Source organism: Nyctereutes procyonoides, unplaced genomic scaffold, assembly GCF_905146905.1.
Source record: "Nyctereutes procyonoides isolate TBG_1078 unplaced genomic scaffold, NYPRO_anot_genome, whole genome shotgun sequence".
Classification (NCBI taxonomy): domain Eukaryota; kingdom Metazoa; phylum Chordata; class Mammalia; order Carnivora; family Canidae; genus Nyctereutes; species Nyctereutes procyonoides.
This window is the reverse complement of record NW_026575159.1, coordinates 7,809,052-7,834,304: the sequence shown is the minus strand read 5'-3', so window position 1 is coordinate 7,834,304 and position 25,253 is coordinate 7,809,052. Positions and strand designations below refer to the sequence as shown.

General features: G+C 32.6%; 1 protein-coding gene across 3 annotated transcripts in view; it reads left to right on the top strand.

Moving 5' to 3' along the window:
• CSMD3 (CUB and Sushi multiple domains 3) overlaps positions 1–25,253 on the top strand; it is a 1,184,516-nt gene that overhangs the window by 883,189 nt on the left and 276,074 nt on the right. For all 3 annotated transcript variants that reach the window (XM_055314112.1, XM_055314111.1, XM_055314109.1), the window contains 3 exons: positions 3,780–3,906; positions 5,966–6,168; positions 21,626–21,817. In XM_055314112.1, coding sequence (XP_055170087.1) covers positions 3,780–3,906; positions 5,966–6,168; positions 21,626–21,817 — 522 coding nt within the window. The remainder of the gene's footprint in view (positions 1–3,779; positions 3,907–5,965; positions 6,169–21,625; positions 21,818–25,253) is intronic.

The window sequence follows — 25,253 nt, the reverse complement described above, 5'->3', positions numbered from 1 at the left end:
TTTCTTGATATTGATGGAGGCACAAATCCTTTCTGCATTAGGCCCATATGCATAAAATTGTACTAAACATAAAAAAAAGTAACCACTTTATTAAGTATAACTGATATCTAAATATTGCACATCCTTAATGCATATAAATTGATGTGTTTGGAAATTAACACGTTCCAAGTTCCAAACTTAAACGTTCCACATTTCTGTCTTTGTTAGTTGATATGATTAACATAGGAATCTCCACAAAACTTGCTAGAAAGCAAGTAAAAAAAAAAAAAAGGAAATTCCAGTAATTAATGGCCTTGCAAATAATTGCATGGTGTTTTTGATGCCACAAGACCTCTGTTGGTTTATTGAAACATTGGTTCACATAGGAAGCAAACATGTTTTTATGTAACCAAAATGCAATCATAGGCCTTTCTTTTCAGATGGCATCTGATTTTGGATAGATTAGGAAAGTAATATCTGAAATAATAATCAACCTAAATTGACAAAGCTTGGGATTCTGGAATATGACCAATGGTCAGCCCATTGGCATTAGTTATGAGAAAAATGTAGTACTGATTAATTCTTTCTAAGGTTGTGTTCTTTGATGTGAATATGAAGTATATTTAGAAAAGCAATAAGGATTGCAATTGCACAAAACTATAAACTTGTAATCCTGATTTTCTATGCTGTCCTTAAAATCAGAAAGCAATTTATGTTAAAAATTATATATTTTCTACATATGTTGAACCATGCCAAAAACATTTTTCTTTTTAAAAGATTTTATGTAAACAAAAGGACATTTGGCTTGTGATCAGAAGATTTTAATTCTGTTCATAACGAATCAATGCACTTTATATTTACAAATCTCCAAAGTCAAAACTTTTTTTTTTTCCAAAGTCAAAACTTAAGTGATTTCAGGGGTGTCTGCCTGGCACAAGAGGTTGAGCATCTGACTCTTGGTTTCAGCTCAGGTCCATGGTCTCAGGATCTTGAGATCCAGCCCTCTGAGGGCTTGGCTCAGAGTTCGCTTACAGTTTCTCTCTCCCTCTCCCTCTGACCCACTTCACCACTCCCTCTCTCTTTCTCTCTAAAATAAATAAAGCTTTAAAAAAAAAAACAACAACAACTTAGTGACTTGATACTGCTCAAGGCTTCATGAGAAAGGTAAACTTTTTTTTTCTATTTTTAATGACGGATTGTAAGGAATAACAGCTGAAAACAGTTGGATACATGATGTGTCATGCTGATGATTTCCATGATAACAGATAATGAAATTCTATTTTAGATGGTGTTCTCTACTGGCAACAATTAATAATTTTGCCACCTGGCCTTAGATCATAATTTTTTTGTGCTCACTAACCTTAAATATCTATTCTGGCTATATATTTGTCTTTCTCAAATAAGAAACTTTTTCTCTATTATATGAATTATCTCTAGGTAATTATGTTTTTGAAGCTTATACATGGTTCAAATAATTTTTGAAACATCATAGCCAGGAGGATTTAACCTATATACCTTCTTTAAACACTATTTCATTTTTATATTGCAAACATAAGACTTCTGTTAGAATATGAACTCTAGAGCTATGGCATATCTCACTGGTTCATTTGAAGTCAAAATGCCAGGTAAAATTTGTAGAAAATAAGTATGGAGAAAAAGATGATGTTTAAATTCAAGGTACAACACAGTACAAAACTCCAGTTTGACCTTTAACTAATTAAAAATTAGTCTGGAGAAATGAAATATCAAATCTGTTCTCCTAGTAAATGTATGCCATAATAGTGATAAGTTCTAAAGAAATTATGTAAAAATTTAGTTACATAGTATAAGGTTATCCAACAAAATTTTTGTTAAAAAATGAGATATATCTAAATAAGGGATAGCAACATTTCAAATATTGATATTTTATTATTTATATTAAAAATAGCAAATTTGTTATTATAAATTAATGTTGCAATGCAAAATAAAATTGCTTAGTCCTCTATGACTATGTGTATCTGTCAACATTCACCAGTGCAATAGGATCAGTAGAATATCTAAATCTAGATCAGTCAATTGATTGATTGATTGATCTAAGAGATTTATTTATTTTAAGGATTTGATTCTGATGTTGTGGGAACTGACAAGTCCAAAATCCATAGGGAAAGTCAAAAGGGTGGAACCTCAGGCAGATGTCAATGTTGCCATTTTGAAGGAGAATTTCTTTTTTCTTAGAAAACTCAGTTTTTGCTCTTAAGGCCTTCCAAATGACTAGATGAAGCCTACCCTTATTATCAAAGGATAATTTATTTTACTAAATTCAACTAATTGTAGATGTTAACCACATCTATAAATACTTCCACATCAATACCTACATTAATGTTTGATTATATAACTGGGTCCTACAGCCTAACCACGTTGACACATTAATCATTAGAATGGAGTGAAATATAATATGTAAAAAAATATTTGAAATAAATTTGTCTATGTTAATAGTGCCTATACATTTGAACCATTACATTCAGTTGTTATTAGGTCTCTTCCAAATGCTCAAAATATGTCTTTGACTGTCTTTGCTCCAATAATAAAAACAAAACAAAACAAAGCACCCCAAGAAGCTTAATTCAGCCATTGGATGTAAGATAGAAACACTACAGAGTACAAGAAAAACAATATAGAAGCACCTTCAGAGCAGTCTGGGTAGCTCAGCGGTTTAGCACCTGCCTTCAGCCCAGGGTGTGATCCTGGAGACCCAGGATCGAGTCCCATGTCAGGCTTCCTGCATGGGGCCTGCTTCTCCCTCTGCCTGTGTCTGTGCCTCTCTCTCTCTGTGTGTCTCTTATGAATAAATAAATAAAATCTTTAAAAAAAAAAAAAAAGAAGCACCTTCATATATTTAAGCAAAAAGTAAAATGTTTTGTTGTTGTTTTTGTTTTTGTAGGAAATAATCTGGAGAAATTTCAAATGTATTATGTGTTAACAGAGCATTATTTTTTTTCTAGGGTTTAAAGATGTAGGACAATATGCCAACTGCAACACAGTTTCTCTTGTCTTCAATACAGAGAGCTCTTTCTAGATGATCTCTTTACTGACGTAAAACCTCTACAGACATCCCAATGCATAAAATAGCATTGAAATGGAAAGGAAATCCTCCAAAAGATTAAAAAATATATTTATATATTGTATGACAATACTTAACATTTTTAATTTGATGAGTTTTATAAAATTTAGCGGCCTATTAAAGAAAACTAAACTAGATTTTACTGAAGTGAGAAATCTAATAAAAATGCCACTTTGACTTTTGGGAGGTTAAAAGGGAAAGAGTTTAGAGTGATTTAAAGGGGAATAAAAGGACAATGAAATTTAGAAGGCCTGAGGGACCACAGTAAAGATTAGTTTTTCTCAGAGGTGGGGTAGCAAGATGATGAATTATTCAGACCACAACCAAGGAGCAGTGAGCAGCTTGCCATCTGTTTCCCCTCTTCAAATTATCATTATTTAATAACACATCTTAAAATCTTTGAATGCCTAAAGTCAGTTTTTGAGTATGTCCTTTTTTTATTCCCTAATTAGGTTAATTTTACTATCTTTTATGTGACCTAACTTGAGACTTTGCTTTATTGTATAATATATTTTTGCTTCGATCAATACATTAATACATTAATCTGAGGAAGTATGTACAAATGTCTTGTTTTAAGATGAGGGATGATCAGTCCTTATTTTCCGTAAGGTGCAAATATATATATATGAGAAATTCGTCAATTGCTTTGCAAAAAGATTGGCATTAAATCATGACTTAACTTCTAATTATTTTTCTATAGCTGAATGTGGAGGTCGTTTTAAAGGAGAATCGTCGGGAAGAATCTTATCTCCTGGTTATCCCTTCCCATATGACAATAATCTGCGTTGCATGTGGATGATTGAGGTAGATCCAGGAAACATTGTCAGGTAAATGGATTTCATCTTCTCAAAATCACTAGGGAATCTGAAATTTCTGATCAGTGTCAATATATAACATCAAGCATCAAGATTTTTCAATGTTTTTAGCCTTGGCAAAGAAGAATCTGATTTTCATCTGTTTAAAGTATGAAAAGTATCCAGAAGCATGCTTTCTTGTTTATGGGTCACCATCATAGCTCATATAACCCCTAGAGGGAAGCTTTTCGCAGTTTTAATAGACCACAGAGATTAGGAATTTTTTATGCTTCTTTGAGACTTTAATCTTTCAATTCTTGATGATTCAAGATGCCAAGTCCACCATTTTGCTCAGAATACAAAGTTGTGCAGGCCACTATTGTAAGTTCAGCTTCATGAACATTTGGAAGAAATAAGGATAGAAGGGGAATCAGTAATACTCTGTCTCCCTGGCTTTAGGCTTATCTCTGGAGCATAAGCTCTCTGCCCCTTTAACCATTCTGATTCCCCTTTCCTGCTGAGTTTAGTTAGGTGGCTCACAGTTCTTCACATTATCAGCCTTTAGATGAAAGGAGAACCATCACCTCCCAAAACAACACCAGTCAGATTTCCAAGGCTATCATATTCTCTAAGTCCTAGTTTAACTATTATGGTTATGACTGGGAGCAGATTAATAAATGAACAAGTAAAGCCTCCTCTTGGGACAAATCTGAGCTAATTGGTGTATTATCACTCCCAAAACAATGACTTTAAGAATTGCTGTTTTATATAACGAAATTTCAGAGGTTTCTCGGTGGTGAAGGTGGTTATAGAAAACAAATATTATCCTTCATATAACATGCTAAGAGGTACACTCCATGAATTGTTCAGTATGAACCGGAATATAACTTATGCAAGGGAATTTGCAGAACTCATAATAGCCTACCCCAGATCAGTCCTCAGACTGTTTTTCTTTAGCATAGATCATACATTGTTTTATTTAGTATTAGAATTAGCAAAATTGAAAATGTTAAAGTCAATAGAATTCTGGAATTTTTTAAAATTACAGAACAATATTTGATATTAAATTGCAACACCAATTTAAAGCTATAACTATTCACATATCAAAGATGAATGTGATATATGTAGAGAGAATTGAGCATGTTGTAATAATTAGATTTCTAATATTTGGCATTGGCCACAAAAAATATCAAACACTAATTTTGTCTAGATTAGATATAAAGCTGATTTAACATGAAACAGTTTTTTTGTTTGTTTTTTCTACATTTGAGAGGGGTAGTGTTGGGTAGACATTACTTTTTATTTCACATTAAGAAACTTCCTTTTTAGATGACTGGGTGTAATTATAATGTTGAATTTTTCAAAAATACTTTTTCTTTATATCTTGAGATGTTCGTGTAATTTATTTTCCTTAAACCTATCATTGTGATGAAATGCATTGATTGAAATTTTTAATATGAACTAATTCTTGCTTTCCTGGAATAAACTTCATTTTGATTCTGATAAAACAAACAAACTTGAAATGTTGGTAAAAATACATACTATGGTGTCAGAAAACTTAAGTTCAATTCATGACTTTGCTACCCTATGGGCAATTTTATTTAATCTGTCTCAGCTCCATTCACCACGCTTATAGATTTTAGGTAAAATACCTTCCTGCTTCACTGGGTCATTGTAACAATTTAACAAAGAAAATATATGTAATGCATTTTGCAGGGCCTGACGTGTACTAGATCCTCCATCAGTGCCTGGTGTGTATTCCATAAGTGTCACCTAATGTGGCTACAGTTAAAACTCATGAACACAGAAAAGAATGTATATCTGAAGTTTCTGTAATTTGCAAAGGTGAAATAATAGTACTTTCAATCATATTTTAGAAAACCAAATTATACTGTTCAAAAAATATGTATTAAGTTTATATGTGCTGTTTACATAGTTCATTTTTTATCTGATAGAATAAAAATATCTAATAAAATCAAAGACATATATTTGTTATATTTATTTAAAACTGAATCCATGTTTACTTTTATTTTTTTAAAAAACTGAATCCATTTTTAAAATAATCAAACAGAGAAATGTGGTTCTCCCACAGCCTACAGTTTCTTGCTTTTGATACGGAAGCATCACATGATATACTTCGAGTTTGGGATGGCCCACCAGAAAATGAGATGCTCCTAAAGGAAATTAGTGGATCTCTTATTCCTGAAGGAATCCATAGCACTCTCAACATAGTAACCATCCAGTTTGACACGGATTTTTATATCAGCAAATCTGGATTTGCAATTCAGTTTTCAAGTGAGTTATTATTTTATTTCTTAAATGCACAAAAATAATGCTATTCAAATAGTAATTTAACGTTACTGCCCAAAGCTTTAATTTTAAGATTTTAATGATCTTAAATATTCTTATTTCTGGTCTTCCTTCATTTTCAGTTAAGGTAAAATATACTTGGACTAAAGAATGTAATTAACTTGGAATTATTTAATTGTTGAGACCTCTCTACTGGCCAAACAATTTTTTTTTAAAGTATAGGTGGTGTTCAAATAATTCAGAAAATGAAATGATTACATTAAAAAAGCTTGTAATTTTGATTTACCATGAAACTGTGTATTGCAAAATGTGAAATTTTTGTAGATAAGAAAGAAAATGAATACTTGCCATTACAAAAAAAAGCAACCCTATATTTTTACTAATTTTGTTTCTCTTCTTTTAAAGACCTTAATTATATATTCCCAGATATCTCTGACAAAATATTTTAGATCTACTTTTAAATTAAAGACTTCCTATAACAATGAAATGTCATTCATCCTAAGTAATTATCAGTGTTCACGGTGTCCCCCCCCCCTTTTTTTTCTTTCTATGGCACTGCTAAGTGGCTAAATATATGTTGTTTTGTAAAAGGGATTTTTGCTTAGTGACTGGAGAAAATGAATAAAAACTTAAAAATTTTAATCGTTACATTTTTACTTTTATTGCCAACATACATTGCCTCCTTGAGAAAATTATCTAATGGATTTTCTAATTGTATAGTCTTTAAAAAAAAAACCCTATTAACAGAAACTTGTACAAATTTCTAAGATCATCTATGGAAAGCATGCAAACCAGTATTCCTGAATTCAAGTCCTGGATCCTTACTAACTACTGAATTTGGGTACCTGATATCATCTGAGGCTGAGTTTTCTAATTCACTTAGGTATAATAATGCTTATCTCGTAAACACATTATTAGAATTTAACATGATCATGTGTGCACAGTATTTGGTATTAAGTATATAGCTCAGTGAACTATTATTACTATACGAGTAAATGTAAAATTGAAATCCTTTGAAAAAAAAAACAAAAACAAAAACAAAACAAAACCATAAGGAACTTTTGAAATTACTGTCCACAAAATATATTGCTTTTAGGTAAATATCTGGTTAATAAAATTAAACATTTTGACGGACTTTTGGTTCATGGCACAGAGTTCTTTGTCATATTTGACTAACATAAGTGCATGGTTTTGTACTTTGTAAATCAATCTTGTGTGAGAGGTGTAAATCCGTACAGAAGAGCCAATATCTATAAATTTATACTTTATCTTATGAGAAAAAGAAAAAAAGGATGAAAAATGAAATTACCATGTAATTGGTGAACTTAAATGGCTTCTAATTCTGAAACACCAATTAAATATTATTCATATTTATATCTTCTATTTTTTACTATTTTTCTTTATATGAATATAGGAACAGTTTGTCAGTGATTGCTGTTCAACTTCAATTCTTTCTCATTACAGTTGGGCAACTAACAGTTCCCCTTTCCTTTACCTTAAATTAGTAATATATAATATTTTATATTTAACTGGTTATTGTGATTCATTGTCTGACTTTATTCATGTGAAAAATTGCATTTAAAGCTAGTGTTTGTGAATGACAAGTTCATCTGCTTAATAGATACAGGCTGTTTTACATATGTTTCCAGGAATTTTTAATGCAGATTTGTCAGTGAAATTAGTAATGCTTTTTTTATATTTATTGTATTTATAGGGCATTCAAAGAAACAATATGCATCATACCAAAACTTTAATAAATCTGCCTTCATAATTTTTTAAGATGCATAGAAATTTGTACTGGTGATCTGAGAATAAAAACCTATCCATTGAAGTAAAATTACTTTGAGGGTGGATATGTTATATTTTGAAAAGCATCATTCAATGAAAATTAGTCTCTTGTATGGATATTTTCTGTTACTCTTTTATACATGACTTTCCAAGTGTCCAGATTTCAAAATCAAAAATACCCTTTTATATGAATGAGATCTTTCTTGGTGTGCCAGAAAACATGTCAAGTGCTTTATATACATAATCTCATTTAATCCTCACAAAAGCCATATGATTTATGTAGGGTCATTCTCATTTCCCACATAAATGCAGAAAGGTTCAGAAAATGAGTTAATTTGTTTAAGGTCATTGTACTAACAGATGCCTGGAGCTGTGGCTCAAATGCACCTTGGCTGCACGGAACTGTTGGCTTGTGCCTGGTACCTAGTAAATCTTGGTAGTTGTGGCCATTATTATGCTGTCGTTATTATTTAGACACACGTATAAATATGCTAGAGGAAATAGAAGGCTTTTAGTTACGAATTATTAGTTACAATGAAGTTCTGCAATTTAATCAGATTGTATTTCTGATCATGCTCCCAAATGCCACATCTTAACGCCAGCAAAGCAGTGACAAGGATGAAGGAACACTGGAGTGCATACATGACCATTTAGAAGGGACCATTGCCCCCTCTGGCTATAGGAAAACAGCCTACTTTTATTTTTTTTAATTTATTTTAATTTATTTTTTAAATAACATTTATTTATTTACTTGAGGGGGTGGGGGTAGGAAAGAGGAGAGAAAAATCCCTAACCAGACTCCCTGCAGAGCACAGAGCTCCAAGACATTTTGTGGGGCTCAACCTCAGGACCCTAAGATCATGACCTGAGCTGAAATCAAAAGTCAGGCCGCTTCACCAGCTGAGCCACGCAGGCACCCAAAGACAAGCTACTTTTAAAATGGAACTTGAAATAAGGAGTTTTACATAAAGTCGTCTAAGTTTCAAAGTAAACTGTCTTTAAAAAAATGTTAACAGACTATAGGCCAGTAAAACACTGCTGTAGGTGAAATTTGGCTTGCAGGGCAGAGTTTGCTGCTTTAGTGGCTTACAGAACATCTTCTTCCCTATATAAATTTGAACCATGTTACCTATTCATTTGCTCATTTTGTAGGACAGTCTATTAAGGACCAATTGTTAAGCATATTTACCTGTAATTATTTCTCATTTGCATTTTGCCTTTCACTCAGGCAGATCTTCTTAGTTTCATAAATCCGCACACATACTCACACACTCACACACACACACACACCCCGTGCTGCCTTCTGTGAAAATCATTTTCACTTTAAGCGTTTTGCTGCTCATTTTGTTTAAATCTTGCTCATACTTCCAGACTCGGCACCCAGACTTCTTTTTATAAAACATTTTCTGACCTCCTTTTCTAAAACATATTCCAACCCATGCCCCAAGCACTCGCTGTAATTTTTTCCTGAAGATGAGAATAGTTTATAATTCATTGTTCTGAAGATGTTTTAATTATGTGATCTTTGCTCCCCTGGTGTATTGTGAGTACATTTGTCTCCCTAATGTCTCTAAAAGAACAAATTTTCTCTTTAGGACAATCACATAATTTATTGTTCAAATCTTAGGTAATTGTTGGGAGTGCAAGAAGACACTGTTTAAAATTAAGCTGGCTGACAAGCATAAACCGGGACAGTCGTTACCAAATCAGGATGTATCATTTTAATTAAATCAGACTTGTATTGTATTCTGTCCCCACCCCCCCGACCCCCCCACCCAATGGCCAGTCCTCTGTTGAGCAAAGTTGCTGTTGTTTAGTGAGTGTCAGACAATGGATTTTAAAAAGAGAAACAAATCAGGCAATACTGGCAGAAGAATCTTCAGCAGCAAAATTCAACCAATGAAATGTATTTCACTGGACTTGGGACAAATGAATTTAACTGAAATGTAGCTCACATACCAGCTTTATAATCATCATTAAGCCACTGTCAGCAGCCACAGGCCTTCCATTTCATGATCTGTTCGTTATTTGTAAAGTATGTCACGTTGGCTCTTGGTGTTCTAGTCTGCAAGGCACTTTTGCGTAATCAGAGCTACTTAAGTCTGCCGCCGCCTCCTGCCGTCCTATGTGCTGTCCTTGGTTCTCAGCAGTCAGCCTTATATCCCCTGCTTAAATGTGTAATCTGCCTCTCTTGTCCCACTTTAGTTCCACAGGGAAGGCATCTTCGGGGTGTCATGCTGTCATTTGCCCACAGGATAGTTGATTTTGACAGAGCATTTTCTGTGCTCTTCACTCTCTGACCTCTCTGTTAAGGATCTGCTCCCGCTGGGTAATACAGAATACGAAGGCCCATAGCTTATACTGTTGAAAATTCTCGAGGAAATGGATCCCTTAGCCAGGAGAGGTTGATGTCTCCCAGCCTCAAAAGACGGCATGGTGCCCCTGTCTTTGTTCTCATCCTCATTATCACTGCCTGTGCTACTGTGACAGTCAACTAGCCACTCACTTCATTATCCCTCCAGCAGACTTTTCTCCATATTTCCACCTGAATGATGTTTTTAAAATACAAGTCAGATATCACCCCTCCATTTCATTTTTTTTTTTTAATGGGCACACAGTCTTAAGTTCAAAACTTTGGAATTACATCTAAAGCCTCCACAATTTGCAGCCAAACTGCCTGCCAGCTTCATCCTTCACTACTCATTTATATACATCCAGTCCTCTAACTACACTTTCCTGATAGGACAATGTCTTTTCACTTTTCTGCTTCTCTTCCATATTCCTGAAACAGGTAGGTCCACATTCAAAAATCTATAAATTCTTAGGCATTTTCCAAGGTCCAGGACAAATGATAATGTCTGGTACTGATGAACTCCTAGGCAGAATTAGTCATCTCCACATCTGTACTGCCATATGGTCTAGTTTACCCAGAACAGTCTGAGTTTATGCATGTTGTCCTGCATCCTGTCCAGCATCCTGACTGGTTGGGGGCTTGGATCTGTATTTTCTTTTTTAGCAAAGTATCATTATTTGGGCCAATATAGACCAGTACTCTACAGTAATAGGCTACTATTCTGTTAAAATACCCAAGGTGTATGTATTAGACCTCTATTTTGTGTTTGATCTCATCTAGTCATCTGTGAGATATGTTCATAGGGCTCGAGTAATTATTATGCATGATTAAATTTGAAAAACAAATACTGATAACCTACCTCCATTTTCTAATCTTTTCCATATGCCAGGTAATTCACACTTCCCTTTCAAGGAGAATTTATAGGGCACTTGTAGGTAAATCAAATATTCTCAGATATGAACATCTAACTTATTCTGATATTGGAAGGTAGTGGGAGAAGAATTTGATGCTATTGCCCTGCAAGCTGTTTTGTATAACAGCAAGTTATGTCATAGTCTTGCTGTGGTTTGAAAGATACATAAAGCTGTCAGGACATGAATTGGCAGGATTAGCAGGAAAAATGTGTTCTTGAAATATGTGCAAAAATAGAGGCTCAGGAGATGTGCTGCAAAGCTAAGGTATATAGTCTGCATGTTCTTTCCATGAGTGTTTCTGTTATTTATTTTGTGGGGTCAATTCACAACTATTTACTTTATCATAGAAATATTTTTTTTAAAATTTTATTGCAATAGGCATTTATAGCAGGAGTGATTTTAAAAAGTACATGTTTAATGAAAATGTATGTAGTGAATATTCATCATCCAAAAGGCCAAAGGATCCTGAGATCCACAAAGATAAGATAAACTTACCTTTGAAAAAGTTGAAACTGGGCCCTTAAAAGACAGCAGGGAAGAATCTAGAATATTTTTATTGATATTTGTAAATCAAAAGTATATACAGAAACATATTTTTATTTTTATTTATCTTTTATTTTTTAATTTATTCATGAGAGACACAGAGAGAGACAGAGACATAGACAGAGGTAGAAGGCTCCCTGCAGGGAGCCCAATGCGGGACTCAATCCCAGTACCCTGGGATCATGCCCTGAGCCGAAGGCAGATGCTCAAGTGCTGAGCCACCCAAGCTTCCCACAGAAACACGTTTTTTTTTAAAGAAACTGAGAGTTCCATGTAATCTCATTTCAATAAAACATGTTTTGATAAGTGGCAAAAATATTTTACAGAGGAAATCATATGCTGATTATTTTTGTCTTTACCTAAAAGTAGTATAATACTGAATTACATGAGTCTTTATTGCCTCGTGTATCATGTTAACTTTATATAGGCTGTGGAGGGGCAATTTTATATTCTAAAATATAATATATAATTAAATGGTCATTTGAAGCCATGATCATGTATTAATTCTAGCATTTGAAAAGAATGTGTACCTGCCATTATTGTGTGGAGTGTTTTGTAAATACCAATTATATATAGTTGGTGGTTAGTATTGTGTTTGAAGTGTTCAATATCGTTACTGGTTTTCTGTCTACTTTTTTTTATCAACTAATGAAAGAGAAGTGTTGAAATGTCCAGTTGCAATTGTAGATGCATCTACTTATTCTTTCTGTCCTGTCATATTTTTGCTTTGTGTATAATGAAGATATGTCATTAAGTGCATAACATTTTAGATGCTGCATCTTCTTAATGAGTTGACATTTTCATTACTAAGAAAGACCTCTTTTTCACTGATAATTTACCATGTCTTGAAATGTACTTTGTCTCATATAAATATCTTATGACTCATATAGCACTGGTGTACCATTTAGCATCCTTTTAACTTGGTAGTGACTGTATATTTAAAGTAGGTTTCTAGTAGAGGCACATGATTCTCAAGTTCTTTATAAAGTCTGAAAATCTCTGCTTTTTAGTAATAGTCTCTTAAATTAGTAGACCATTTACATCTAATGTTAATTTTTCATATGGTTGGCTTTGTCTATTATTATTTTTATTGGATTCAGCTGTTCATTGTTCCTTTTTACCATGATCGTATTTTTCTCCTCTATTAACTTTTTTTAACGTTTTGATCACTTTCACCCATTCCTTCACTTCCCTGACCCCCTTCCTCTGCCAATTGCCTATTGATTCTCTGTACCTATAAGCTTAGTTTTTTTTTTTTTTTTAATTTTACCACTTGGGACAAGATGGATGGACCTTGAGGGCATTATATTAACTGAAATAAGTCAGAGAAAGAGAGATAACATGATTTTTAGTCCCAAATGGCAAAGCTGTATCCTTTTTTATAGCAGAATAATACTCCATTGCATGCATACACATGCACCTGCACATCCCACAATTTCCTTATCCATTCATTTAACAATAGACATTTAGGTTGTTTCCATGTATTGATTATTATAAATATTGCTACAATGAACGTGGGGATGCATATATATTTTTGAGTCAGTGTTTTCATTTTTTTTCAGGAAATAGAAGTGGAAATGCTGGATCATATAGAAAATCTATTTTTAATTTTTTGAGGAAAACTCCACACTGTTTTTCATAGTTTCCACCAACAATACATAAAGATTACCTTTTCACCACATCCTTGTGAACACTTGTAGTTTCTTGTTTTTTTTATAATAACCACATCTAACTGATGTGAAATGATATTTCATTGTGATTACAATTTGCATTTCCCTGATGATTAATGATGTTGAGCATCTTTTCCTTTACATGTTAGCCATATGTATGTCTTCTTTGGAAAAATGTCTGTTTGTATATTCTGCCCATTTTTAAATTAGATTGTTATTTGTTTGTTTTTTTTTTTTTAGTTATTTTTTGCCACTGAGTTATTTGTTTGTTTTTGTTTTTTAGTTATTTTTTGCCACTGAGTTGTATGAGTTCTTTATATATTTTGTATATTAGCCCTTTGTCAGATATATGACTTGCAAATATTTTTTTCCCGTTTAGTACATTGCCTTTTCATTTTGTTAGTGGTTTCCTTTGCTGTGCAGAAGCTCTTTAATTCAATACAGCCTCACTTGTTTATTTTTGTTTTTGTTTCCTTTACTTTGGGTGTCAGATTTTTAAAATGTCACCACGACCTATGTCAAATTGCTTTGTGCCTGTGCTTTCTTCTAAGAGTTTTATGGCTTCAGGTCCTACATTCAAGTCTTTAATTCATAGTGTGCCTTTTTTTTTTTTTTGTATAATATAAGTAGTTTCATTCTCTTGTTTTTGGCTAATTTTCCCAACACCATTTATTAAAGAGTCTGTCTTTTCCCCATGTAATATTCTTGGCTACTTTCTTGTAAATTAATGGACTGTATATACGTAGGCTTATTTCGGAGTTCTCTACTCAGTTCCATTGATCTTTGTGTCTATTTTTATGACAATAACACATGATTTAAATTATGATAGCTTTGTAATACAGTTTGAAATCCAGAAGCGTGATGGTTCCAGCTTTGTTCTTCTTTTTCAGATTGCTACTCTATGTAGGGCCTTTTGTGATTCCATACAAATTTTAGGATTATTTGTTCTACTTCTTTCTTTTTTTGTTTATTTTATTTTTTTTTTTATTTATTCTACTTCTGTGAAAAATGCAATGGAAATTTTGAGACAGGTTGCATTGAATTTGTAGATTACTTTGGGCAGTGTGGACATCTCGACAATATTAATTCTTCCAATCCATGAGCATGGAATATCTTTCCATTTATTTGTGTCTTTTTCAATCTCTCTCCTTAATGTGTTGTAATTTTTAAAATATAAGTATTTTGCCTTCTTGGTTAGGTTTATTTCTAGGTATTTTATTCTTTTTGATGCAACTTTAATTGGGATTTTTCAGGGGCAGCCCGGGTGGCCCAGTGGTTTAGCACCTGCCTTCAGCCCAGGGTGTGATCCTGGAGACCCAGGATCGAGTCCCATATTGGGCTCCCTGCATGGAGCCTGCTTCTCCCTCTGCCTGTGTCTCTGCCCCTCTCTGTCTCTGTCTCTGTCATTAATAAATAAATAAAAATCTTAAAAAAAAGGAACTTTACAATAGTATATTTCCATTTCCCCTTTAGTCCTTTGGGCAATTGTTTTCATTTATTTCACTTCTGTATATGTGAACACTCAAGTACATATTTTTTTAACTTTAAGCAGATAATTATCTTTTAAATATTTTTAAGTAAGACAAATTTCAGATTTTAAAATTTAAATTATTAAATATAGTTATTTGTTCTGTGATAATAATACAAATTTTGATGATAAATAGCCTCATGATAAAAACAAAGCTTCCATAAAATTAAGAAACAGAAATATACTGAGAATTGATTGTGATGTACATATAATTCATAACTGTGATCAAGCAAATGCTACTCATCACAATAAAAATGTTAAGATTTATAGATGTACTTATATACAGTGAAATAATTGAATTACATTTGTGTGCATGTGTGCAACAATGATACTGCTTCAAAAAATGAATAAGTAAACTTGAGTATGTCAGCACCATTTTCTCTCTTTGCTGCTTATTGTCATTCAGGCTTTGAAAGATTTGCATCTCTGAAGCACTTTTTTGCAAAATTGACCAAAATTCCCTGGCATGGTGTTGAAATTATTTTAGAATGAAACCTTTAAATATGGTTTTCATTAAATCATTTGAAAATCTTTAATCAAAATATTCAGTTATTGGAGTGCTAAAGATCTTCAGCTTTGAAGTTTTTGGTGAATTGCAATTAACAACAAAGTTTAGCATTAGGAAGATATTTAAATGTTTTTTTTTTTATAAAATTGTGAAAGTTCAAACTATCTTATTTGAAATTTTTAACCACCTAATTTTTAATTGTATTACATTTATATTTTATTGTGGAATGGAATAAAATTGAAAAGAACACAATTATACATCTTAAAAGTGAATATTTAAAAAATCATAATTTAAAGGGGGACATGGATGATTCAGGTTGTTATATGTCTGATTCTCAATCTCAGCTTAGGTCTTGATCTCAGGGTTCTGAGTTCAAGCCCTGCATTGGGTTCCATGCTGGATGTGGAGTCTACTTAAAAAAAAAAAATCATAATTTAAGAGAACTTGTTTGACAAGTTTTACATTGTAAAAAATTTTTGTCAGAGAAAGGTATCTGAAAAGAAGTAAAATTCAGTATCTATGAAAGTATTTCAGCTGAAATATATGCACATTTGCTGTATGAAAAAAAATCAAATTGAAACTTTCCTCCATTTTAAAAATTAGCCTGAAGCTTACCAGATAACTCAGTACCTATAAAGAGAAACCTTTCTTAAGTAAAAATAGTATGACCTAAGGAGACATCAGTTGAGCACGCCAACAATTTTAAATGTACTGAAAATATCTTTACCCAGGGTGTGATCCTGGAGTCCTGGGTTGGAGTCCCATATCAGGCTCCCTGCATGAAGCCTGCTTCTCCCTCTGCTTGTGTCTCTGCCTCTCTCTCTCTCTGTGTCTCTCATAAATAAATAAATACAATCTTTAAAAAAAAAAAACTTTAACTTAAAAAATAAGAATATATTCATTCTTTAGAAAAAAAAGAGTAAAAGGCACTGAATAATGGTTAAGGAACCCATTAAAAATGCGCACATGTACCACAAATGATTATTTGATTACATTATTTTTAGTGTTTAGATAATTCATATAAAGAATATATTCTTTTGTGCACAGATATATGGCATTTTGTTAGACATTATTTTAAAAAGTTTCTATATAGATAACTATTTTGAAATGTTCATCAATATAATACCAATTTTGTTCATCAATATATATTTTTAATTATATAAATTATTTTTAACTTCTTATTTTATTCCCAGAATTTTTCAGTTTGAATGATAAAAATCACGTGATTTTAATGCCCTCTTTATTGTATTAAAGCTATGTATACATATGCTGTTCCTCTTAGATTATGTTCCTTTGAAGAACAAGTATATTATATTAATATTTGTATCCCTAGAAATTGGTTCTGCACCTGGTACTTAGTACTTAGTAAATCTTAAATGAATCTGATTGAGTAGGAAATCTTTTAATAATGTAAAGCTAAAAGTCCTGCATCGGGCTCCCTGCATAGAACCTGCTTCTCCCTCTGCCTCTGTCTTTGCCTATCTCTCTCTCTCTCTCTCTGTGTCTCTCATGAATAAATAAATAAAATCTTCAAAAAAATTTATATAACAGAGAAAAAGCGAGTAAGAATGATAAATTTTGAGAATTTTATGTCCGACAAAAGTGAAAAATTAATATCAAATAAAATATCAATCTATTTTTATATACATGACTAATACCTTATTAAATTCTAGTATTATATAAATGCTATTTTAATTATTCTAATTATATGAGATTATTTCATTCCTAATCTCAAGGAGATACAGGATGGCTCCTAAGTACTTATTTATTTTCTTCAGTGGATATAGTGTCTATTCAATACAGAAAACATGAATGATTGATACTAAAATTATTATAATTTTGTCTGCCAACAAACACAGAGTATAGCCAGTATGGAGATCAAATTTTGAATAGATAAAGAAAATAGGACAATGGCGTTCACACATAATAATTGTTCCTGTGTGTATTTCACTGACTGCTTTTAGAATTGAAGTTGTTCCAATAGGAAAAAAAAAAAAGTCTTCAGCCTTTCATTAAACTCCATAATTCTCTATTGTGCTTTAGAATATTATCCTAATTTGTTTATTGACAGAAAAAGGAACAATAGGTGTTCACCACCTCTGTTTCTTTACATTGACCAGATCCAAAGGCAAATGCGTATTTTCACATACTATATATTAGTTGTCATGTCGAAGACATCTAATGATTAATTTTAGCCACTTGAGTCCACTTTAAGCACAGTAAATCTGATGATAGAGTGAAAACATCTCTTTAACCCTCAAATTCAGCTAAGATATATTTACTGCTCTTATTTCAATACATTATTACAGATTAATTTTTATTTTTGGAATGTTCATCTGAGGCTTCACACTTTTTGCAGAAACAGACTTCAGTGCTTGAGAAGCTTCAACAACAAAAAATAATGAAGTTTTCTTGTAATTTTATGTCATTACTATTTTTCACTTTGAAAGTAGAGCACATTCTATATTTATGTTACTCCTTTCCAGTAAAAGCATCCTAAATGTAAATCTTCTATATAGAACATCACTCCCCATATATTGTAAAACCAATACATATAGTTTAGTTTGGATGAAAACCATCACAGAGCAATTCAAGAACACCTTAATGACTCAGTTTATTGCAAAAATACTTCACAAAAAATCTCTATCAATATTGGAAGATCATAATTGTCCAGAGCCTATAATGCATTATAGATGCTCTGTGAAGGAACAGATGGTTATTACAGAACAAATTTACTTGGATATTGGAACCAACTCCCTACCCCATTTCCTCAATATTCTTGAATATGAATTTGTTATTAATAACTAAAAACAACTGTTTCAACAAGAACTCCTATGAAGGTAGATTTAATATTTTTACAATAGTTGAAATTTGTGACAGCTCTAGCTTTTCCATTTATTGATATAATCTCTACCTTTTCCATAATTTCTTAATGGGGTTTATTATTTTATTTATTTTATTTTATTTTATTTAGGGAAAAATTACACCTCTGGAGCAGTTGCAGAAAGAAGAGGACAGTCTAATATAACATTTAAGTATTTGGATTCTAAAGTCAGACAGATTTCAGTTCAGGTCTTGGTTTTGTACTCTTTACTTTTTGTAATATTGGACAGGTTACTTAATCTCTCTAAATTTTAGTTTTCTCACTTCTAAATAAGGATAATAATGACACTTGTCTCATAGGTTGTTAGGAGTATTCAAGGAATTATATATGTAAAATTCCTGCCCATAGTCATTGCTCAGAAACATTAGTTTATCAGAAAAAATGAAGCAAAACTACAAGACTTTTGATTATACAAAATGATACATAGGTTTTGTTTCATTTAAGTGATCAGTAAAATTGTATTTGCAGTCCACATTTAGTAACCCTTTTAAAAATGAAACCCTTTAAAAATTAACTTTTTTAGTCCATTGAAAAAGTAAATAAAATATATGTTGCATATGCATATATATATGAATGATCATTTTTTGTTATTGCATTTTATTTTATTTTTAAAGGTATTTTTTTATTTGAGACAGAGAGTGTGTTCATGCACACACGTGAGGGGTGGGAAGGGTGAAGGATGGCGAAAGAATCTCCAGCAGATCAGCTCTGAGCTCAGAGTCAGACAGAGGACTTGATCTCACAAAACTGAGATCATGACCTGAGCCAAAAACAAGAATCTGATGCTAAAGCAACTGAGCCACCTATGTGCCCTTTATTTTACAGATCGCTTTTCTTCCTCTTTTTTTTTTTTTCTTTTTAAGTAGGCTCCTAACTAGCATGAAGCCCAACACGGCATTGGAACTCATGACCCTGAGATCCAGACCTGAGCTGAGATCTACTGCTTTTTTTTCAGTGTAGACTTAGCATCCCACCATTATCCTTTTTTTCTCAGTTTTTTAGATGATATGTTCCTTTTGATTCCCATACAACATTAAGAATCAGAACATTACAATATTGGGTGCAGATTCTCTGGTTTCTTGGTTGTGTATATATGTTAGAGAGATGAGCTACAACAAGTTTACTAGGCAGATTGATCAATCTATCTATCAATCTATCTATATCTACTTACCTGTGTACCTATATAACTACCTACCCCCTCAGGATGTTTATAATAGAATCTCTTTATTGGTACCACCACTATGCAAAATAATTTGGAGTCTCTTTAGTTCTATTGTGTCTGCTCATTTCTTCTTTGTGTTTCTGGAACCTAGCAAAATGTTTGGAATATATTAAGTTAGTAAGTGAATGAATGAGTGAATATCAGTTATGTGTCTGTAATCCAGCAATTTATGTCATTAGTTTAATATGCAATTAAAAAATAATTTATACTAGGTGAATCCTACATTTATGAATATAGTTTAATAATAATTTAAATGGAAATTTTAATAGCTTCTTTGTCTTAATACTTAATTGCCATATGCTTTAGGGTAAATCTACTTTATGGTAATTCAAAATAATATTTTGTCCATTAACCTGAATAATTGGAGTTAACTATTATTAAATGTGTCATATACCGTATATAGAAGAAGAGTTGCTTTCCTATGGTCTCATACTATTCTGCTTTCTCTAATGATTTTTTTAACTTTTTATTTTTAGACACTTATATGCAGTTGTAAGAAATAATAAAGAGATCCTATATACTCTTCACCCAGTTTCCTGCAATGACAACTTCTTGCATAACTATAGCACAATATCCCGACAACAAAATTGATTTTGATATAATCTATCAATCTTATTTAAATTTTATTAACTTTGAATATATCTGTGTGTATATGTTTATTTAGCTCTATGTAGATTTGTTTGTTGTTATTTTTTAAGATTTTATTTATTCATATGAGACAGAGAGAGAGAGAGGCAGAGACACAGACAGAGGGAGAAGCAGGCCCCATGTAAGGGAGCCCGATGCAGAACTCGACCCGGATCTCCGGGATCAGGCCCCGGGCTGAAGACAGCACTAAACCGCTGAGCCACCTGGGCTGCCCCTATTTAGCTCTATATAGATTTGTAAGACCACCACAGTAAAGACATAGTACAGTTCATCACAAGGATCCCTCATGTTATCTTTAATAGCTATGGTCACTCCCTTCTATCCCCTCCCCCTACAACTCCTAGTACTAACTAATCTGTTTTCCAGCTTTCTAATTTTGTCTCTTCAAGAATGTCACATAAATAAAGTCATACAGTATGATATTTGATGTTGTATTTGATATTGTATTTTTTCACTCTGCATAAGTCCTTTCAGATCCTTTTAAGTTGTGATGTGTATTGTCGTTCCTTTTTATTGCTGAGTAATATTCCATGGTATGCAAACACAGTTAGTTTAATTATTCACTTGTTGAAGAACATTTGGGTTATTCCTACTTTTTAGCTTCTATGAATTAATATGTGTTCAGGTTCTTATGTGGTCATAAGTCTTCATCTCCCTGGGATAAATGTACATGAATGTAATTACTGAGCTGTATGGTAAGCACATGGTTAGTCTTGCAAGGAACATGCTTATTTCCAAAGTGGCTGTAACATTTGATATTTCCAATAGCAGTGCATGAATAATTTCATTTTCTCCAGAACCTTGCCAGCATTTGTGATCTTATTTTTTTACTTTAGCCAATCCGATAGGTATATAATAATATCTCGTTGCAGTTTTAATTTGCAATTCCCTAATGGTAAATGAGGTTGAAGAAATCTTTTTGTGTACCATCCAGTATCCTCTTCATTGAAAATTTTTTTGCCCATTTCTTAATTGGATGTGTTTTCTTCTTCCTCCTCTCTACCACACTTGAGTTTTAAGAGTTATTTATGTATATCGTAGATACAAGTCCTTTGTGGAATAGATCCCTTGAAGATATGTTCTTTCTATGGTTTTCTTTTCAACTTCTACACAGTCTTTCACAGAGCATCTAACAGCTTTCAGGAAATCTATTCTTTAGCTACTAAAATGGCATGCCCCTTCTTGAAACAAGTTAGCACACAAATTAACAAAAATGATTTCAATTATTTTTTTGTGTAGGGATTGAAAAATTGGCCCAAGCATTTCTTAAGTTAAATTTCTAAAAGCATGTAGATATAAGGAAGATTCTAAACTGTAAGGTCTGGAATGTTGAAATTGATTTTGGTAGCATCAAAACTAAAGATTTGTTTCTGTCTTTTGATAGGTTCTGTTGCCACTGCATGTCGTGACCCAGGGGTTCCCATGAATGGGACTCGAAATGGGGATGGACGAGAACCTGGGGACACTGTTGTTTTTCAATGTGACCCAGGATATGAGCTTCAAGGAGAGGAAAGAATAACCTGCATTCAAGTAGAAAATCGATACTTCTGGCAGCCCAGCCCGCCGGTCTGTATAGGTATGAATTAAAGAACAATTAAAATTTTATATAAATATAAAACAATGATTAAAATGGGTATGATGTTATTAAGAACAATTTTCTAGAATAGGTTTATATGAGGTGTAATATTTCTAAGATATATGAATCTCCAAAAAAAAGGCATAAAATCTTAAATGATCATAATTTTTTTTCTTAATGAAAAGGTCCATAATTTCATTAGATTCTCAATGGTTAGATGATCCTGACTTAAAAAAAAAAGTTAATAAGCTTTTGAAAAGTCTAAATTTTCCCTTATCTACTATAAAAATGTAGTTACCCACTGTTTTTAAAATTTAAAAGAGTAGATTCAGATTCTGCATTTGAAATGTGCCATATTCATCTTGTATCTCAGATATTTCTTGTAAGAATGGAAATTTAATTGAAACTTTATGTTTGAGTTTAGTTTCAAAGCTTTGACTTTACATTCCATTCATGAATAGTAAAATATGTTTTTATTTTGATAATCTAAGGATTTACAGCAGATTGGTGCATACATTCAACTGTCTTTTACCTCTATGTTCTGTTCTTGATCCTCCAAGTTAAACTCTAGAAAATTAAGATACATATTTTATCTCTACTGGTATGAGAAAAGTTAGAAGAATGTACCTACCACCTTTAGCATAAAACCTGCTATAGAATCTTTTTAAAATCTCATTATTAAGTTTTTTAAATTAAAATTAGCTAATCTCAAACCTTTTACCTCAAGTATCTTAGAATTAATGCTGCCTTGAATTTACAATAGATTTTTACCAAAGTATGTTCTCTCTACTCAAAATTTTATTTCTTTACATATTCTCTCTTACTATACTGTAAGCAACTTGAGAGATTCCAGATTCATTCATTCATTGTTCATGGTTGTGTTTCTTACAGAATTCAGCTTAAGCAAATCTGGCACATTTAGGAAACAAAACCTTATTTTTGTTCACTTATACGCAATGCATAAATGCATTTTCAATAATCACTTCACAGTAATTATTTTGAGTCACATGGCTATAGGAAGAGTGTGTACTACCTCAGTCAGAAGGGAACAAACTCAAGCGCTCAATTCAGATTTGTTTTCCTCATCTTGTAACTTCATATGCAAGAGTTGCAAGCTCAAATTCATCAGTAACTCAGGGTATCCTAGGCATTGTTCTCAACATGGAGGATTTAGCAGTAAAACAACAGGGGAGGGGCAGCCAAGGTGGCACAGTGGTTTAGCGCCACCTTCGGTCCAGGGCGTGATCCTGGAGACCCGGGATTGAGTCCCATGGCAGGCTCCCTGCATGGAGCCTGCTTCTCCCTCCACCTGTCTCTGTCTCTCTCTCTCTGTCTTTCTCTTTCTCTCTCTCTCTCGTCTTTCATGAATAAATAAATAAAATCTTAAAAAAAACAACAGAGGAGTTCCCTATTCTTGTGAACCTACTTTCTAATGAAATGAAAGCTAAAAAAAAATCTGTATTTTCACATCACATTTTCTGTGTTTTACACGTTGGCATTTCAGAAACACTTGATGCATAAAGCAAGACACATCTAAAGCCTCAAGCCTGTCAGAGAGTAATGGCAGTTCTGCCTACCCTGTCAGATAACATAAGTTATTAGAGAAACTTTAAAAAATAAAATAACATAAGGACATACTTTGAACCAATACAGACTTACCTATATTCTCCTTTAATCTTCATTAAAGAGAAGTTAAAGTTTCATAGAGAAACTTTAAAAAAATAAAATAACATAAGGACATACTTTGAACCAATACAGACTTACCTATATTCTCCTTTAATCTTCATTATTTCCATTTAACATTTATATTGTTCTTCATCTACTGCTATAAGATTCTAAATCAAGCATTGATTAATTTACATTTACTATAACTATACTTATAAAAACAAAAAATAAAATACAGTTAAGAAACATTTTCAGGGATGCCTGGGTGGCTCAGTGGTTGAGCATCTACCTTCGGCTCAGGTTGTCATCCTGGGATCCAGGATCCAGTCCCACATTGGGCTACTTGCAGGGAGCCCACTTCTCCCTCTGCCTGTGTCGCTGCATCTCTCTGTGTGTCTTTTATGAATAAATAAATAAAATCTTTAAAATTCTCTTTTTCAAAGAAAAATAATGAATTTACCATTTGTTTACTATTTAGTTAACCTTAAAAAATCCAATTAAATTAAAACACCACATTCCAAATGATTGGAATTTGACTATCCCATAAAGAGAATCTTTGTGTAAAGAAGAAATGATAGAATACTACAGAACTGCTGTAGGAGTTTTTGATTTGTTAGAACTCTTCCACCTAGTGAGAGGGTGTTGCTTATTAGAATTACCAGAGGGCTATATAATGTGAAATGTTATTATGTTTAGAATTCTAAAATATCAGACAGCCTTACACTAAAATTCTAGAAAACACTAAAATACAAAACATAGAGGATGAAAGAGTTTTGTGATTAGCTTTAATAAAATTCCATTTGTAGACAAGACTTTAGCTTTCAAGTCCTAATTCTAGGGGGAAAAATAGTGAAACACTAAGTCTTTTTTAAATTGAGAAGGTTGAGCAAAGTTTTTTTATGGATTATGGTGCTGTGTATTATTTTTTGGTGGGAAAAGATAGCTTGAGGAGAAGATATGCATTAGAGCTTCTCTGAGGAAGAAAATAACCAAAAAAAAAAAAAAAGTCTGAAAAATTGCTAAGGCTGCACAAATCTCGACCTCTGAAACTGATAAGAAAGAACTCCATGATTGGAAATACTATGTCAAAGATTAACTCTGAACTTTTTAGAAACTCCATAAGTCTATGTCTCAGACCCTGGAGTATAAAGCATTTTGCTTGCATGTTGAATAGTTAGCCTGTAAGCAAGTACCAAATAGAAGGATGTCATCTTTAAGAGGGTTAATAGAATTCATTCCAACAAAATTGACAGTGTGAAGATTACTTTGACATTGCCAAAAGGAAAGTAGTAGCACTCAATATGAAGGTAAGTAACAAAGACATTAATGTGAGTGGGCTGCTGCTAAAGTCAGTATACAAAAAAAAAAAATTAAAAATTAAAAAAAAATAAAGTCAGTATACACAAATAAAACTAAATGGGGTCAAAGAAAATTAAGATTATAAAATAGGGTTGCCTGGGTGCCTCAGCAGTTGAGCGTCTGTTTTTGGCTCAGTGTGTGAATCCAAGGCCCTGGAATCGAGTCCTACATCTGTCTCCCTGTGAGGAGCCTGCTTCTCCCTCTGCCTATGTCTCTGCCTCTGTCTCTCATGAATAAATAAATAAAATCTTTAAAAAAAAGATTATAAAATAATTATCAATAGTGGCCTGTGTAACTGCCTTTTGAGAAACAACACTCATCATTTATGTCAGAAATCCATGGAACCTAACTGAAAATTTATTTCATAAATCTATTTGACTTAAAGAGACTCTTATTCTGGATGTTTGATGAT